The sequence below is a fragment of the Budorcas taxicolor genome, chromosome 22 (assembly GCF_023091745.1).
Source record: "Budorcas taxicolor isolate Tak-1 chromosome 22, Takin1.1, whole genome shotgun sequence".
Taxonomy (NCBI): domain Eukaryota; kingdom Metazoa; phylum Chordata; class Mammalia; order Artiodactyla; family Bovidae; genus Budorcas; species Budorcas taxicolor.
This window is the reverse complement of record NC_068931.1, coordinates 33,732,447-33,750,397: the sequence shown is the minus strand read 5'-3', so window position 1 is coordinate 33,750,397 and position 17,951 is coordinate 33,732,447. Positions and strand designations below refer to the sequence as shown.

Below are 17,951 nucleotides of genomic sequence, written 5' to 3'. Positions count from 1 at the left end.
GGCTGCCTTCAGGTTCAGTAATACTGCCTCCAGTCAGAGTCTGCATTCCTGAGTTTAAAAGCACTCCAGCCAGAGCGGCTGCTGTTAAGTAGCCTGATGCTTGCTCACGTCCTGGGTTCAACCGAGCCTTGACGACGCGGTTGCTGTCCAGGGGTAAACCAACCAACCCGCAGACACAGTCTCAAGTCCGTGAGGGGGCAGCTGGAAGCTGAGGAGCTGTTCTCGCTCGGTACCTCTGTATCACTGCTGCGTGGTCAAACTTTTGGCTTTATTTATTGACGGGCCTGTGAGGGATAAAATAACTTATGAATCATCTCGAGAAAAGGAGATGGTTTCAGAACTTCCTGTCCCCCAGAGATTTAAGGGGGGGAAACCCTCATTTTCTAAATTACAAAGCTATAAATCAAGCAAATTAGTACTGTTCTGTCAACCACGGGTCATTTATAGAAGCTGAAGTTGCCACAGAGGTAAAACACGCTCCTAAGGAGAACTCCAGATTAGAGACAAACCGCAGGGCAGCGTGTGCTTTAAAGTGAATGGAAATGAAGGCTGCTCCAGGGCACCGCGGGCTGTGGCCAAGCTCAGGTCCTTCTTCTCAGTGGGGAGGAGCCCTGGGCCTCTGACATGCAAGCTCACTCCCAGTGCTGACCACGTCAGGCCCCGGTTTTCTAATGCAGTGGTTTAGCCATGAAGCCTCAGGATCAGAGTTTTTCTCTTAGAATAAATATTTATCAAATGACCACTGGTATAAGTACGTTCAAATACTTCAAAAGAAAGCTTCAAGGTACCCATCCCACCAGGTTAAAGACAAAAAGCTCTTACCTATGTAACTGAGTAAGACAGGGAGGAATATTAGTCCATGAGTGGCTCCCAGTAAGACCATAGCTAAATACATCCTGAAGTAAAATATCTGGAAAATCTGAGATTTGGCAAAGGCCAACACGATAATGCCTCCAAATTTCGTTAGTGTGATTCCACTGAATACCTAAGAGAAGAGAGATGGGCTCAGAAACCACTTGTATCAACCGACCATAATTGAACACTTCCTCTTAAAGGGATTTCTTAAACACCAAGGTCCAAAGTAATGGGGGACTGAACCCCAGCTTTTGGAGTTACTGATAAGCAGCATTTGGCTCTGCCTAAATTGTTTATTTGCTGCTTATGAATCTGAAAAAAAGGTGTAATAAGGATAAAAGCTGTGCATTTTGCATATACCCCATAGCAAGGCTATCAGCACCATTTTTCCAAGAGCATTAGTTTTAAATTAAGGTATGTACATTATGTTTTTAGGCAATGCCATTGCACACTTCTCATTGTTCATCTGTAACAGTATTTTCTATGGTGGGAAAGGAACTGGTTCACAGTCCAGCCCTGTATCCTGGATCAGCCTGAGAAGATTCTGCCAACCTGACCCACAAACCACACTGGGCTCGAAGTGCGGCAGCTTGCCTGCTTTTCAACACACATGGCTGGGCCTGGGCTTTCAATGGCTCTCATATCAAACCTTTGCCAGACTGTGCAAAGGAGTCACCAAAGGGAACAGTCCTAAAGAATTCCAGGCTACAGCTCTATGCGAGATACAGCTCTATTCAAGTTTCCTGAACTGCCTGAAAACTCATAATCCTGAGGTACTGCCGCTAAGTCAGAGATAACAAATTCTGTTTTCAGAATTTTGAATGGTGAAGTTCCTTCTCCTGAGAAGCTCTCAGTTGCCCGACTGGGCCCTTCACAGTGAAGTCGCTGCCCGGGTGGCCCACTTGGCGGTACTTACAGAGCTGCCCATGTGGGAGAGCGCCTCCTCTGCCCGCTCCACGCGGCTGCCTTTCGTGCTCACCGTGAACGCCCTCGTGATGTGGCTACAGAACTCCACGGAGATGCCGCAGCTCTGAAATAAAGTGTTCCCATGAGGGCTGCTCTGCTCCGGTTAAAGGTGGTAAAGGCAGCTACCCCCTTCCCGGGATCTGTGGTTACCAGGGTACCCTGGGGGGCGTCAAGGAGCACCGAGCAGAGCCCCTTCTACTTGTAAGACAAAGCCCCCGTGGTACCCACATCAGCTGTCCCGGGAAGCTCGTTGGAATCTCCAGATTCCTCCAGCAGATCAGCCTTCTCTGGGTGAAGCGGCTGAAACCTCTCAAGATCCTCGCAGCCCCCACCCAGGCAGCACGCTGTCCTCTCTTTAGCAGGGGCTCCTCACTGCCACTCCCCCTGAAGCATGTTCTTCTATCTGAAGGGCACATGCACTGGGTCTAGCTTCTGTTCATACTTCTGTTCATACTCAAATACGCATATATTTAACACTTAAAAAGCAACTGGCAACTACATGAGACGCAAAAAGTCCTGGTCAGAAAATTCCATCCAGAAGGGGCAATTTTTCCAAGTGGAAATGGAATATCTTGCTGTCATCAGGCTACATACTTCAACAACTCACCCTCCAGAATAATACAGGCAGAATACTTCAGCCAGACCGTGAGGTCACACTGTCATCGTTACATGACGATGTCCAACTGCCCATGTGCACCAAAAGCAAGAGCTGACCTTGACCTTTCACCCCAAGAAACAAGGCACATTGGTGGCACGGGAGTGAGGGCTGAGCGCTCCCCCAGGACTCACCATGACCAGGTTGACCAGAGAAACCGCATTCAGGCTGATGCCCCACAGCCACATGACGCCGAACATGTTGACGAGGATCATGGCGATGGTGGCGCACATGACGCCCGCGGCCCACAGCTCACAGCCCAGGAGGCCCACGGCCACCAGGAAGATGGCGCCCAGGGACACGCCGAGGTTGAAGACGGTGTCGTCAATCATGGTCAGGTACTGCTCGTAGAAGACGTAGAACACGCTGGGAGGGGGAGAGGGGTCTGTTACTGCTCTGCTCGTTCTCTCTCCGGGAAGCCTTCTCCCTCATCCTGCCGCCACTGCGAAATGAAGCTACCCTGAGAGGCAGGCCTCACAGGAAACCTCCCTGGTTTTGTAAGACTCGCCTTTGGCAGTTCAGCTGGACCTCTGACCACGGACGCCCAAAGCAGGGCCTCGCAGACGTGTATCTTATACCAAGTTTTTGCTCACGTGCCCAATCCATTCTGCTTTGTGCTGTGAGTGTTCAGTCACGTGTCTTTGTGACCCCCTGGATTGGAGGCCACCAGGCTCCTCTGTCCATGGGATCTTCTTGGCAAGAATACTGGAGTGGGCTGCCATGCCCTCTTCCACGGAACCTTCCTGACCCAGGGATCGAACCTGTGTCTCCTGCATCTTCTGTGCTGCAGGCGGCTTCTGTGCCTGCAGAGCCGTCAGGGAAGCCCCTGCTCTGCTTTGCAGGCATCATCTATAAAGAATGTTTCATGGTACTTTGGGAAAACAAGCCTTGGTCTATCTGGAGGATTACCCCCAGTCAAACAGGGTCTGTACAGGACCTGAGGAGATAATGCCATTTTGGCAAAGTTAACCAGCTCCTCCTAGAGGTCAGGACACCCACTCTGAGAGCTCCTTCCACAAGACAAAAAGCTGGCCCTCTGTCAGGAAAAGGTCAAGGTTTCCTGAACTGAGACCCCGGGGGTTGGTGGGGAAATCACTTGTTTCTCCTACTTTAATTGTCAAAATTCAGTATTTCGTAAAATATTTTCTTAATTTTTTTTGGCCACACCCCTCTGGCATGTGGAATCTTAGTTCCCTGACCTGGAATCAAACACATGCCCCCTGCAATGGAATTGTGAAGTTAACCACTGGAGTGCCAAAGAAGTCCCAATATTTTCTTTATAATGAAAAAAAAACAAACGAAAGCAAGAAACCTCCACAAAGGCGCCATCTCCAGTAATCTGCATCGGGAGCCCTGCCTTGCTGGGCCCTCTCTGTAGGGCCACTTCCCAGGCGCCCCCACCCCCAGCGCCCGCTGCTGTTCTGCAGGGTGAGCTCCACAACCTGGCTCTCCTTGCCCAGACGCCATATCCAGCGATAGGTTTCCCCCAAGCTCAGGATGGAGCCAGGGTCAGAAGGAAAGCCAAGTGTCAGCACCATACTCCCCCACCCCCGCCAACCTCAGCAAGGAAGCCCCGGCGCGTGGGGCCGCTCCCCAGGACACCCTCGTGTACACTTTACCTGTATGGGAACACCCGGTGATCACCCCCTTGCTGGTTCATGGTCCTGGTGATGTTGTTGGCGATGAGGCGGGCCTTCTCCATGGCATCGATGAAGTCAGCCGAGGTCTGCAGCACCGTGTGGTAGGTCATGAAATATGTGGCTCCCACGCTCGTGCCGTTGTCCAGGATGTTGACGGCCGCGCTGTAGGCAGCATGTCCCCTGCGACAAGACAGCGGTGTCAGAGGCCACACCTCGTGCCACATCTGCAGGATCTGGGCATCCAAGCTTAGTGGGGTCACCTGACCCTGGGCTCAGGGGTCAGATCAGCTGTCAATTTCAGGGACAGGGAAGCCCTTGAAAAGGAAAGAGGAAGGTCTAGCTTATGCTTTCCCACACTTTGCTGCTTTGGTTTCTTTGCACGCAGCTGCTCGTTTCTGTAGCTGGCTCTACTCTGCCATCCAATTTGTTTTTTTACAGAGTGTGTGCCCAACCATGCTGTGTAACAGGAGGCAGGAAGGGATGGGTGCCCTGGAGTCAGGTGGCCCTGAGATCACCCTCAGTCCTGGAACCCCGGGGTAAAATGACTAAATTTCGGCTGCAGTGTCATCTGCAAATGGGTGCACCACCATCTCCTCACAGGGCTGTAAATAAATGAAGTAGTGTCAGTGAGGTGCCAGGCACGATTCGGGGTCAAAGGCAGCTCCCTGTGAGTGGTGGCTGCTGCCTTCCAAAGAGCTGCATTCACTCTGACTTGTCTATGCAGGCTGAGCGTTCAGTCTGCAGGGAGATCAAGATGCAAGGTTCATTCCGACTTTGTTTTGGGGGATAGTTCTCCCACAGTACCTAGCCTAGGTCCCAAAACGCAGACATGACACATGACTGATGGAACTTGGGTCATATTATGTAATCTTAACAAAAACCAGGGATGTCCAGCATTTACCATTATAATGTAAATATAACCCTCACCTTCTATCTGAATCCCCCCAACTCCAGACCTCAGTTGTCTCTGCTTTTTTTGGGGCCAGAGACCTTGTTTCCATGGGAACTGGCTGGCTGGCTGGATGGGGAAGTGGGGCAGCCCAAGAGCTCATGTACAGACAGGCTGGCAAGAAGCACAGAGGGGAAAGGAAAACCTAGACCTTTACCCCAGGCAACATCACCAGGACAGATCTGCGGTCTTATAATTCCCACACACAACTGGACAGACGCTTTCACGTCCTGAAATGCCCGCATCCCTCTTCACACTTCATCCTGCTGGAAGCCTGCACAGGACTCCAAGTCCTTTGTGCCGCCAGGAGGGCCAGGACACAGAGGGGAGCCTGGGACCAAATGCTCAGACCAGTCAGAATCAGCTGAGAATGAGAAAGGAGGAATTTTCTTCAAAGGTGGTTTGGTTTCTCTGCTTTCAGAGAAGGGTGGGCACAGGGTGGCACATGGCAGAAAAGAGGCCCTTCCCACCCACCATGCCCACCCAGCCCTTCCCTGACCCCCACACCATCCCAGCGCACATGACATGGGACTCGGGCATGCAGCTGAACGGCTCAGCCTCCCTTACCCTTTGCCACACTTGGGGTTCGGGTTGTCGGAGAGGAACATGGGCAGGAACCTCATGAAGTCTGCGCCCTGAGGTCTCTGCTTGCCCTCCGGAGTCAGTGGCCGGCAGCGGACACAGGCAGGGTCAACCACTGTGCAAACGGGTGGAGAAGCCCAAAAAGGGCGGGTGTCCAGATTAAAACATTTAAAAATAATAATAAAGAAATGGCGGGAGTTTCTTCTCCTTAGATCCTAAAGCTTCAAACAAGTGATCTTTGCAGTCTAATGAAGTGGAAGTCCCATTTTCCCCTAATATAGGCTGTACAAATTTCCCTCCCCAAAGCAGGTTGCCTGCTTTAAGGACAACCTCAGTATGTTATCACCAGAGCACATGGCTTCCATGTTTTTATGAAGAAAATTCTAGGACAACCTCAACACTCTTATAAAACCATAGGGCAACAGTGACAAACAAAAGAAAGCAGGCCCATGACAAGCTACAGCCAGAGAACAATCAAGAGAGGCCGTTGGTGTCACTGGGAAAAGATAAGAAGCCTGAAAACCAGAGTCCCCTGACCTGGTTCAGCCTGCAGCCCCATGGGGGGCAGGAGACGGGACAACTGGGCATCTCCAGAGTAGACCACGGAGGAAGGGGACACGGACAGGGGGCTGAGACCCGGCAATGGCCAATAAAAACAGGTGGAAGTGGAGGTGACATGCAAATGACTTTTACACAATAAATTCAAAATTTTTCAGAAAGGAGGGAAAGATCTAGAAGGGTCAAGTACCCGACGCATTGCAGAACTGCTCCGTGCTGTTGTAGATGCGACAGCAAGATGATTGAGGCTTGACCCAGTCAAAGTAATCATCAATCCAGGACGACGGGGCAAAGCCTATCCGGGTGCTAGAGAACAGGAGAGAAAGGGTTACGGATACCCCCACGAGGAGGAAGTCTTCAGTTTCAGTCCCTTTTCTTGAAATTCAGAACTTCCTTTTCTAGACCTTCTCATTCTACCCAGTCAGAAGACAAACCACATAAGTACTTAATGGGAAAGGCTTTCTTATATAAGGTGGTCTTGCTATATTTAAAATGAACAACTAACAAAGATCTATTGTATGGCACATGGAACCCTGCTCAATGTTATGTGGCAGCCTGGATGGGAGGGGGTTTTGGAGGAGAATGGATACCTGTACATGTATGGCTGAGTCCCTTCACTGCTCTCCTGAAACCATCACAACATTGTTAACTGACTATCTCCCAATACAAAATGTTTTTGGTGTTAAAAAATTAAAAACTGAATTAAAAAATAAATAAAATGGTTGTTGCTTAAACCAAAAAAAAAAAAAAGAATATGAGGCAGTCTAATTAGCCCTTTGAGAGGTTTTGCTCATGTCAAGCTAGATTCAGCCTGCATTCTGCAAGACAGATTTTCCAGAAAAACCATCTTTAGAGAGAGGTGCCAGGCCAGGTGCCTGTCCACAGCTGGGGTACTCACTAGCTGTCCAGCTGGGCGGCCGTGAAGACCTGCTGCACCAGCGAGTCGTTGTTGCAGCCGAGGCCCCCACACACCATGTTCTGACCCTTCGTGGACATGTAGTCGTGGCCCTCTTCCAGCACGAAGTACACAGGTGGGCCTGCGTGCAGGTACTGATTCAGGGACTGGAAGTAATCCGTCACGTAGGAGTCCTGAGAGGGAGAGCAAGCGGACAGCGGGACATGGCGTGAACGTCCCATGAGCTGAGATGCCTCCAGCCCAAGTTCCTGAGTACCCCCACAGCCGGGACCCCTCCCCACCCTGGGCTCAGGGGCTTCTCCAGTCAGTCCCACCCTTAAGAGGGCACCTCATGAGGTCAAGACCAGCTGCTCACATTCTGTAGCGGTGCCCAAGGCCTGAGCTCTCAGAAGGCCCAGGTTAGTGAGCAGGGCCCTGGGGCTGTCCCTGGGACGTGGGAGAGCCTGCCAGCACCTGTGCTCAGAAGCCGGCAGAGGCTGAAACGACCGTGTGTGTTTGGGAAAATGTATCCACCATGGGCCAAAGAAGTTAGAATGAAAGAGAAAGCATCTTACATCCGGCATTGAAAGAGACTGATCCAATCCGATCTCTACTTTGTTCAGGACTGCGATGCTGAACGACAGCACACCCACAAACACTGCTACCTGGAATGAGAAGCGAGTTACAGAGGGAGAGCTGTCCTGAGCTGAGTGACACAAATCAGGGACTTCTCTGGTGGTGCAGTGGCAAAGAATCTGCCTGCCAGTGCAGGGGACCTGGGTTCGATCCCTGGCCCGGGAAGACCCCACACGCTCCAGAGCAACTAAGCCCGTGTGCCACAACTGCTGAGCCCGCATTCTGCAATAAGAGAAGCCCCTGCAATGAGAAACCCACGCACCACTCTAGACAGCAGCCCTCTGCCCACCACAAGCAGGGAAAGCCCTCAGGCAGAAATAAGGGCCCAGCGCAGCCAAAAATACATTTAAAAAGAAAGAAGAACATAAACCAGATCTTAAACACACAAACAGGACTTCCGTAAACTGAAAAGCAAGTTTAAATGACATACTAAGAAAACAAGGAGTCTGGGGCAGTGGCTGAAGTCACGGTCTCTAGAGCCAAACTACCCGATCCAAATCCCGGTTCTGCCTCTGAGAAGCTGAGTAACCCTGGGGCAGTCATTTAACCTCTCTGAGCTTCAATTTCCTTCTTAAAAAAACAGTAAAAATTTGACTTGTAGCATCAGATAGTTTTGTGGGTTACATGAGAAAACTCTAGGAATAATCAATCCAGAATTTAGTGTAGCACCCTGTACTGACCACAGTACCAGATACTAAGTATTCAATAAACGTTAAATATTCCTATTACTGGAATGAATTTATGCTTTAGCAGAGACGTGATACACTATCGCTACTGGGTATATTCAGCATGTAAACTATGAAACGCTCCTACAGGCTGCTGGGGACAAGGGACACTACAGGGAGGGAGGGGGCGGGGGGGTGTGTGTGGGGCAGGGTGTGTGTGTGTCAGTGTGTGTGTGTGTGTCAGGGTGTGTGTGTGTCAGAGTGTGTGTGTGTGTGTGTGGCAGGGTGTGTGTGTGTGTGGCAGGGTATGTGTGTGTGTGTGGCAGGGTGTGTGTGTGTGGCAGGGTGTGTGGTGTGGCAGGGTGTATGTGTGGCAGGGTGTGTGTGTGTGGCAGGGTGTGTGTGTGTGTGGCAGGGTGTGTGTGTGTGTGGCAGGGTGTGTGTGTGTGGCAGGGTGTGTGTGTGTGTGGCAGGGTATGTGTGTATATGTGTCAGGGTGTGTGTGTCAGGGTGTGTGTGTGTCAGGGTGTGTGTGTGTCAGGGTGTGTGTGTGTGTCAGGGTGTGTGTATGTGTGTCAGGGTGTGTGTGTGTGTGTGTCAGGGTATGTGTGTGCGGCAGGGTGTGTGTGTGTGTGGCAGGGTGTGTGTGTGTGTGGCAGGGTGTGTGTGCGTGTGGCAGGGTATGTGTGTATATGTGTCAGGGTGTGTGTGTGTCAGGGTGTGTGTGTGTGTGGCAGGGTGTGTGTATGTGTGTCAGGGTGTGTGTGTGTGTGTCAGGGTATGTGTGTGCGGCAGGGTGTGTGTGTGTGGCAGGGTGTGTGTGTGGGGGGCAGGGTGTGTGTGTGTGTGTGTGTGTGTGTGTGGCAGGGTGTGTGTGTGTGGCAGGGTGTGTGGGGGGCAGGGTGTGTGTGTGTATCAGGGTGTGTGTGTGTGTCAGGGTATGTGTGTATGTGTGTCAGGGTGTGTGTGTGTGTGGCAGGGTGTGTGTGTGTGGCAGGGTGTGTGTGTGTGGCAGGGTATGTGTGTGTGTGTGGCAGGGTGTGTGTGTGTGTGGCAGGGTGTGTGTGTGTGTGGCAGGGTGTGTGTGTGGCAGGGTGTGTGTGTGTGTGGCAGGGTGTGTGTGTGTGTGGCAGGATATGTGTGTGTGTGGCAGGGTGTGTGTGTGTGTGTGCGGCAGGGTGTGTGTGTCAGGGTGTGTGTGTGTGTGGCAGGATATGTGTGTGTGTGTGGCAGGGGGTGTGTGTGTCTGGGTGTGTGTGCATGGCAGGGTGTGTGTGTATGTGTGGCAGGGTGTGTGTGTGGCAGGGTGTGGGTGTGTGTGGTAGGGTGTGTGTGGGTGTGACAGGGTGTGTGTGTGTGTGTGAGACAGGGTGTGTGTGTGTAGCAGGGTGTGTGTGTGACAGGGTGTGTGTGTGTGTCAGGGTGTGTGTGTGACAGGGTGTGTGTGTCTGGCAGGGTGTGTGTGTGTCAGGGTGTGTGTGTGACAGGGTGTGTGTGTCTGGCAGGGTGTGTGTGTGTGTCAGGGTCTGTGTGTGTGGCAGGGTGTGTGTGTGTGTGTGTCAGGGTGTGTGTGTGTGTCAGGGTGTGTGTGTGTCAGGGTGTGTGTGTGTGGCAGGGTGTGAGTGGGGCAGGGTGTGTGTGTGTGTCAGGGTGTGTGTGTGTGTGTCAGGGTGTGTGTGTGTGTGGCAGGGTGTGTGTGTGTGTCAGGGTATGTGTGTGTGTGTGTGGCAGGGTATGTGTGTGTCAGGGTGTGTGTGCACGGCAGGGTGTGTGTGTATGTGTGGCAGGGTGTGTGTGTGTGGCAGGATGTGTGTGTGTGGCAGGATGTGTTTGTGTGGCAGGGTGTGGGTGTGTGTGGCAGGGTGTGTGTGGGTGTGACGGTGTGTGCGCGTGTGTGACGGTGTGTGTGTAGCAGGGTGTGTGTGTGACAGGGTGTGTGGCAGGGTGTGTGTGGCAGGGTGTGCGTGTGTGTGGCAGGGTGTGCGTGTGTGTGTGTGTGTGTGAGTGACACTGAAGCTGAGGACAAGAGTGATGAGACAGATTTATCATCCTGGCGGCCGTGGTGCTTACACAAATCTGCAGTAGGTGAGAAACTGGCAGAACTAGACACACACACTGTGCGAATGTGAAACTCGGTTTTGATACTGAACTACAATTACCTAAGATCGTGGGAGGAAGCTGGGCAAAGGGCAGCAGGCTCCTCTCTGCGCTACTCTGTCACTTTCTATGAATCAGTAATTATTTTTTTTTAAAAAACCCAAAGCCCCAAAACTCCTGTTATATTGACTGCTAAAAATATGTTATATTTGTCCATATCTGCTATGGCTTTTTTTTTTTTTTTTGGCCACAGCACACACCATGAGGGATTTTAGCTCCCCAACCAGGGACTGAACCCACGCCCCCTGCAGTGAAAGCAGAGTTCTAACCACTGGACCGCCAGTGAAGTCCCATCCATTCTCGGATGTATACTTAACAGCTGTCGGCACCCTTCCCAAGGTGACTTCTCAGAAGGCGGGTGACGAGGCTGTTTGGGGACACCACAACAGACAGGCTCGTACCACGAGGGGCCGCATCCAGTCCTTGAGCAGAAGCGGGGCGTAGGAGTTTCTGAAGAAGCGGAACAAGCAGCTCTCGGAGGCCTGGACGCCTGTGTCGTCTGCCGCCCCCTTGACACAGCAGAGAACGTCCAGCTGGTTCTTCTGAGGGGACCAAGGGAGACAGAGGTCACCCTCTGGCTGCCTCACCCAGACTCCAGACTCAAAGGAAACGGGCTGCCATCCTGAAGGCCACTCACCTCTTGCCGCTTAATGTCCAAGCCCAGGAGGCTCACGAAGCAGGTGATCTGCAGGAGGAAGTCGATGAGGACCGCCATGCCCGCGAAGAGAGAGAACGTGTGCACGGCCGGCATCACGGACAGGCCTCCTGCGGGGAGAGGACAGAGGTCACGTCCTCCCTGGCCGAGGGCACGCGGCCTCACACGCACGTGCACAGATGAACACGAGGCCCCAGAGCAGCCAAGCCCACCAGGAGACCCCCACCTCCCCTCCCAGAGGCACTTTGTCTGCAGGTGTCACGCCAGAACCACCCTGGGAGTTAAAACCATAGATTCCGGGGACCTGATCCATCCCACTTTACCAAAACAATGGAAATTCAACCCTAACTCTACTGTTCACAATTCTAGGGCCCCATCTCTGTAATTTAACACGCTCTCTGAGCAAACGCACGCACATCAGCACCTGAGAACCATTCATTGCTTATGGGATCTGTTGAGATTCAGTCCACAGGAGGGACGGTATTTCAGTCTCTAGGTTTAGTTACCATCAGATGAGGCTGCTGCCTGCAAGCATCCTCTAGGCTACTGAGACTCAGACGCTGAACACCGGCCGCTCGTGGGCCACACGTACATCAGCCCATTTTGTGTGTGTGCTGCGTGCGCTCAGCTGCTCAGCCGTGTCCAGCTCTCTGCGACCTCACGGACTGCAGCCCGCCAGGCTCCTCTGTCCGTGGGATTCTCCAGCTAAGAATACCGGAGTGGGCTGCCATTTCCAATTCCAATATCGGAATTTTAAAACATAAACAAAACACAAGGAGCCAATACTTCCCACTGAAGTCACAGTGTCACTTGAGTGGGAAAAAACAAAACAAAACTCTAGATTCACCATGTTGCTTGAGAAGAAAACTGAACCTGGCTCTTATAAATGGGAGCCACAGGGTCCCCCGCACCCCCAACCCCTCCTGTTCTCACAAAGTCACTCCAACCTTAAAGCCCAGGGTCAGCTGCTGTCACCAACACACTTGGCTGGTTTTCTTATCATAGAAAGAAAGGAAGTAGCTTTTTGGCACCCGTATCTATCAGAAGGAGCCACAGAGCCATGGGCCCCACGTGCGCTGCTTCGTGCAAGTGGAGGAGGACGTGCGCTACTGGCACAGGAGTCTGAAGACCATGCGCGTACCGTCCCTCCCGCGGCCCCTTGTAAGGCATCCTGCGGCCCCTGGAGACTTTTCCACTTGTGACCACAGACCGTGTGTCTTTCCTGGACTTACGGGGCAATCCTAGCCGGCGTCCTGTGCAGAGGACGCGGCCAGTGTTCTCCTACTACACACCAGACATGGGGCAAGGAGGGGCCTACTGGATTTCTCCATGTGAAAGAAGACAGGAACGCTGGGTTGTGTTCCAGCTCGTGGCTCCTTGTACAGAAGGAAGATTCGAGACCCTCTGCTCAGTCACAAGGGTGCTTCCCTGTGAACTGAGTGTGCAGAGGAGGAAGACCGCCCTCAGGAACAGGGGTACACACCTCTAGGGCTAATGCCTGTGACTGTGGAGTTGCTGCTGGGGGCACTGTGCTGGGAGGACTCGTGGCTGTGCAAGGCTGCGATTTTCAAATCCCAGCACTCACCAGCGCTGCTCAAAAGGGGAAGGGGCAGGAGCTCTACGTATCTCAACCAACCACATCAACACCACCCCAAAGCAACGCAAAAGAAGACGCTTGCTAATGGTGCCCAAGTTACTGCCACCGATCCTCTTCGTGGTCCACTCCGATACTTTATAAATACAGAATAAAGCTTAACAAAGGAAGAACGCAGAGGGGCATTCTGATACACCCAGACTCAGCACATCGCAGAGCTGGCCGAATTCCAAGAGTAATTACCTAAGAAAAACGCTACCGTCTCTGCGAAGGATGAGAGGAACATGCTGGGAGCCACTTCTCCCAGGACCCGGCCCACCTGTTGGTCCAGGGTTTCCCCTTGAAGACGTTCATCTCTCTACAAAATAAAAAAAAGTGAAACATGCAACATTCACATTTCTCAATTACAGTGCCACCTCTTTGCTTCTTGGCTGCCTTGTGTTAGCTTGATGGGAAAGAACAATGATTGGCAGCATCTACTTGTTTATAAACCTTATACAATAAAGAGGTGCAGACCCCAAACTTTTCATGTTGATTCATTCAGGGTATTTCTGAAGCCCGGAGCCAAGGGAACAGGTGAGGCTAAAGGAAGGATTGAATCAGGTTTCAGGAAAATACATGCAACATAGGCTGCAAGTGGCTGAACCTTTAAAGAACACTCTTAGGTGCCACTGGACCTCTGCCCAGGTGAGGCCTGCAGGACAAGGGACCCTGGAAGAACCAACAGACTGACAGCATCTTCTACATCAGGGTCCTATGTTGACCTTTGGCCTTTTAATAGCACTTTTTCAAGTCCTTCCTTCTTCTACACTATGTGGAATCATTTTAATAGCGGCTGTGCCCAAATTATTTTCCACAAGTGCATCAGCACTTTTTGCACGCATGCTGCATGAATTTAAAACCAATTCTCACTTTGTATCTATGCCACCAAGCAAAGAGAAGGGTCTTATACTTCTTGGTCTCAAAGGGTCCAGAACAAGCACCAATACGCAAGCACTCAGAGGCATGGAAATGAAGCCTCCACGTGTCACGCTCACAGGTACGCTGCGTGGAGCCAGCATGCGTGCACGTGGAGCCTGGTACCTGGTCAGATGCTGTGAGGCTCTGAGACGTACCTGGTAGGTCTGGACCAGGATGAAGATGTTGTCCACCCCCACAGCCAGCACAAGGAATGGGATGACTTCGATCACAATGAGGGTCAGGGGGACCCCGATGTAGCTGAAGATGCCCAAGGAGCAGGCCACTGAGCTCAACACAATCAGGACCCCGGCAATGCCCAGGGAGATTTTCGAATCCACCTGGAGATACCACAAAGACATGAATCAGCATTTATAGTGTTTTCTGTCCTGTTCCTAACAGGTCCTCACTTTCACCTTTTTACATGCTTATTCCCCATCCAGATTTCAACGTACAGTTCAAGGTTTGAGAGAAGACATGAAAAGTTGTCTAGGTCTTCCCGAGCCACATATTTCATGAGCCTATATTCTTAGGTGATGGAAAATTAGGGGGGAAAATGAATTAGGGGAAATAAATTTTAATTTGAAGATAAACATTTGGAAATAAAGAAAATAAGGGCAGGAAACAGAAAATGTGACAAACAGTTAAAACACTGACAACTTCCAGTTAGGACTCCATGATTCCACTGCAGGGGGAATGTTCAGGGAACGAAGACCCCAAATGCCACATGCCGAGTCGTATGGCCAAAAAATAAAAAAAGCACAGGACAATTTAAGGCAGTTTTGAACATAATGAACTATGACATCATGCTGTGTACTGCCATTTCTAATACATACACACATACACGTACAGATATATACACACACACCCCTCTTACCAGAAGCCTGCGACAGCTTTTGATATGCCCCAAGGCTATGGAAATATATAAAAACATGATGCCATAGCTGATCAGAACAGTGAAGACGTCACTGTTACTTTCACGGTTTAGTTCATCTTCAATGCTTCGTTCAGCCTTAAAAGAAATGGTCAGATTTGGATTCTCGTAGTTTTTCACAAAATTAATGAACCTAAAAGGGTAAACAAAATTTTATACTGTTAGTTAAAAACTGAGTGACAGCTAAGTGAGGAACTTCTTCCTAACTTTTGCGACACAAAAGCCACACTTCACCCTTCTCCCTCATGAGGACTTTCTATACTCGCCAGATGACAAAGTTCCAGATATGCTGAGTTTTCTACCATTTAAAACAAGTTGGGACCAAGTTTAAAAACTGCTTCATAGTCTCATTTCATTTTTTACGAAAAATGATTTCTAAGTGCAGTGTGTTATAATATAGATATATGCTCATGGAACAAAAATTTTAAAAATCGATCTCAGAGTCAATGCAATCCCTATCCATATCCTAGCTGACTTCTTTATAGAAAGACAAGCAGACTCTAAAATTCTTATGGAATTGCAAGGGGCCTAGAACAGCCAAATGTTCTTCAAGAAAAACAAAGTGGGAGAATTCACGCTCCGTAATTTCAAACTTACTACAAACCAACAGTAATCAAGAAAGACAGTCTGGTTACCAGCATAAGGACAGGCATACAGGACAAAGGATCGGAACTAAGAGTCCAGAAATATGCCAAGTATTTTCACCTAATTTTCAATAAAGGTGGCAAGACTATCAATGGGGGAAAGAATAATCTTTTCAACAAATGGTGTGGGACAACTGGACAGCCATATGCAAATGAATGCAGTTGAGCCCTTACCTCATATCATAGACAAAGAACTCAATGGATCAAAGCCCTACATGTAAGAGCTAAAACCATATGACTGTCAGGTGAATACACAGGTGTAAACTTCCAGGTCCCTGGGTTATAAAACAGTTTCTTAGCTATGACCCCAGAAGTATGAGTAACAAAAGACAAGACAGATGAATTGGACTTTATCAAAATTAAAAACTTTTAGGTTTCGGAAGACACCATTCAGAAAGCAAAAACACAGACCAGAGAAAAGGAGAAGATATTTGGAAGTCATAGATCTGATAAAGGATTTACAGAATACATAAGAATTCTTCTAATTTGATAATAAAAACATAAACAACCCAGTCAAAAAATGGGCAAAGGATACGAATAAACATTTCTCCAAGAAAGTTAATATAAATGGGCAATCGGTGCATGAAGAGGTATTCGAATTCCTTAGTCACCAGGGAAATGCAAATCAAAACTGCAATGAGGGCATTGCCTGGTGGTCCTGTGCTGAGGACTTTGTGCTTTCACAGCCAGGCCCAGGTTCAAGCCCTGGTTGGGGAACAAAGATCCCATAAGCTGCACAGTGTGGACAGAAAAAAAAAAAAAAAACAAAACCAACTGCAATGAGATATCAGTTTACACCCACTGGGATAGCTAGAATCAAAAAAGTCAAATAACGACAAGTGCTGGCAAGGGGTGGAAAATGTGAATGCTCCCTATAGGCTGGTGGGAATGTAGAATGGTGCAGTCACTTGGTTTTTTGGCTGCACTGCACAGCATGGGGGATCTTAGTTCCCTAACCCGTGGGAGGGCAGTCTAAATCACTGGACCACAGGGGAAGATCCACTGGGGCAGTCAGTTTGGAAAAAGAGTCTGGCAGCTCCTCAGGGTTACCATATGACCAAGCAAGTCTACTCCTGGAAGTATACGAACCAAAAGAAAGGAAAACACATTCACACAAAGAGAGAAATGGAGGCACGTTCGCACAAAAACTTGCATGTGAAAGCTTATAGCATTATTCCTAATGGTCAAAGGTGGTGGTAAAGAATCTGCCTGCAATGCAGGGAGACCCAGGTTCAAACCCTGGGTCAGGAAGACCCCCTAGAGAAGGGAAAGGCTACCCACTCCATCGGAGAATTGACCTGGAGGATCTCATGGACAGAGGAGCCTGGCAGGCTGCAGTCCATGGGGTCACAAAGATCAGACACAACTGAGTAACTTTCCGAGAAATAATGCACATGTTCATCAGCTGATGAGTGGATAAACAAAATGTGATCTATCTATAGGACGGAATGATCTTCTGCCATAAAAAAGAGTAAGTATTGGCACATGCTGCAACTTGGATGAACCTTGAAAACATTATTCTGTGAATGAAGCCAGACGGGAAAGCCCTCATATGTAATTCCATCCATAGAGACGTCTGGAACAGGAGAATTGATGGAGACAGAAAGCAGACCGAGGATTATGTAGGGCCAGGTGTTAGTAGGGAAATTGCTACAGGAGATGGGATTTCTGTCTGTGGTAAAGAAAATGCTCTAAAATTGACTATGGTGATGTCTTCACACATCAGTGAAAATACTAAAAGCTACTCAACTGTACACTTCGAATGGGTAAATTGTATGGTATATGAATATCCCAACAAAGCTGTTCAGTGTCCCATTCTCCTGGGCCCTCTGACCCTTCTTCAGAGGTTACATCACAGCTAACCAGTTCCTGAGTCACTTACTTGATATACTTTATAGGCGTGGACAGCATGCATGACATACAGTTGCTCAAATATGCTGACCACAGTTTTTATTTAACAGTTGGTTCCAAATAGAAAAAGGAGTAGGTCAAGGCTGTATATTGTCACCCTGCTTATTTAACTTCTATGCAGAGTACATCATGAGAAACGGTGGACTGGAAGAAACACAAGCTGGAATCAAGATTGCCGGGAGAAATATCAATAACCTCAGATATGCAGATGGCACCACCTTTATGGCAGAGTGAAGAGGAGCTAAAAAGCCTCTTGATGAAAGTGAAAGAGGAGAGTGAAAAAGTTGGCCTAAAGCTCAACATTCAGAAAATGAAGATCATGGCATCTGGTCCCATCATTTCATGGCAAACAGATGGGGAAACAGTGGAAACAGTGTCAGACTTTATTGTTTTGGGCTGCAGAATCACTGCAGATGGTGACTGCAGCCATGAAATTAAAAGACGCTTACTCCTTGGAAGAAAAGTTATGACCAACCTAGATAGCATATTCAAAAGCAGAGACATTACTTTGCTGACTAAGGTCCGTCTAGTCAAGGCTACGGTTTTCCTGTGGTCATGTATGGATGTGAGAGTTGGACTGTGAAGAAGGCTGAGCGCTGAAGAATTGATGCTTTTGAACTGTGGTGTTGGAGAAGACTCTTGAGAGTCCCTTGGACTGCAAGGAGATCCAACCAGTCCATTCTGAAGGAGATCAGCCC

The 17,951-nt window shown here is 49.6% G+C and overlaps 1 protein-coding gene across 1 annotated transcript in view; it reads right to left on the bottom strand.

Annotated features, from left to right (window-relative positions):
- Positions 1-117: 117 nt before the first annotated feature.
- Positions 118-17,951, bottom strand: part of LOC128067367 (NPC intracellular cholesterol transporter 1-like) — a 45,037-nt gene continuing 27,203 nt past the window's right edge. The window contains 14 exon segments of the mRNA XM_052660376.1: positions 118-284; positions 823-985; positions 1,772-1,885; positions 2,611-2,842; positions 4,096-4,296; positions 5,633-5,762; positions 6,396-6,511; positions 7,104-7,294; positions 7,676-7,765; positions 10,960-11,100; positions 11,196-11,323; positions 13,051-13,165; positions 13,923-14,105; positions 14,642-14,831. Of these exon segments, the coding sequence (XP_052516336.1) occupies positions 118-284; positions 823-985; positions 1,772-1,885; positions 2,611-2,842; positions 4,096-4,296; positions 5,633-5,762; positions 6,396-6,511; positions 7,104-7,294; positions 7,676-7,765; positions 10,960-11,100; positions 11,196-11,323; positions 13,051-13,165; positions 13,923-14,105; positions 14,642-14,831 (2,161 nt within the window).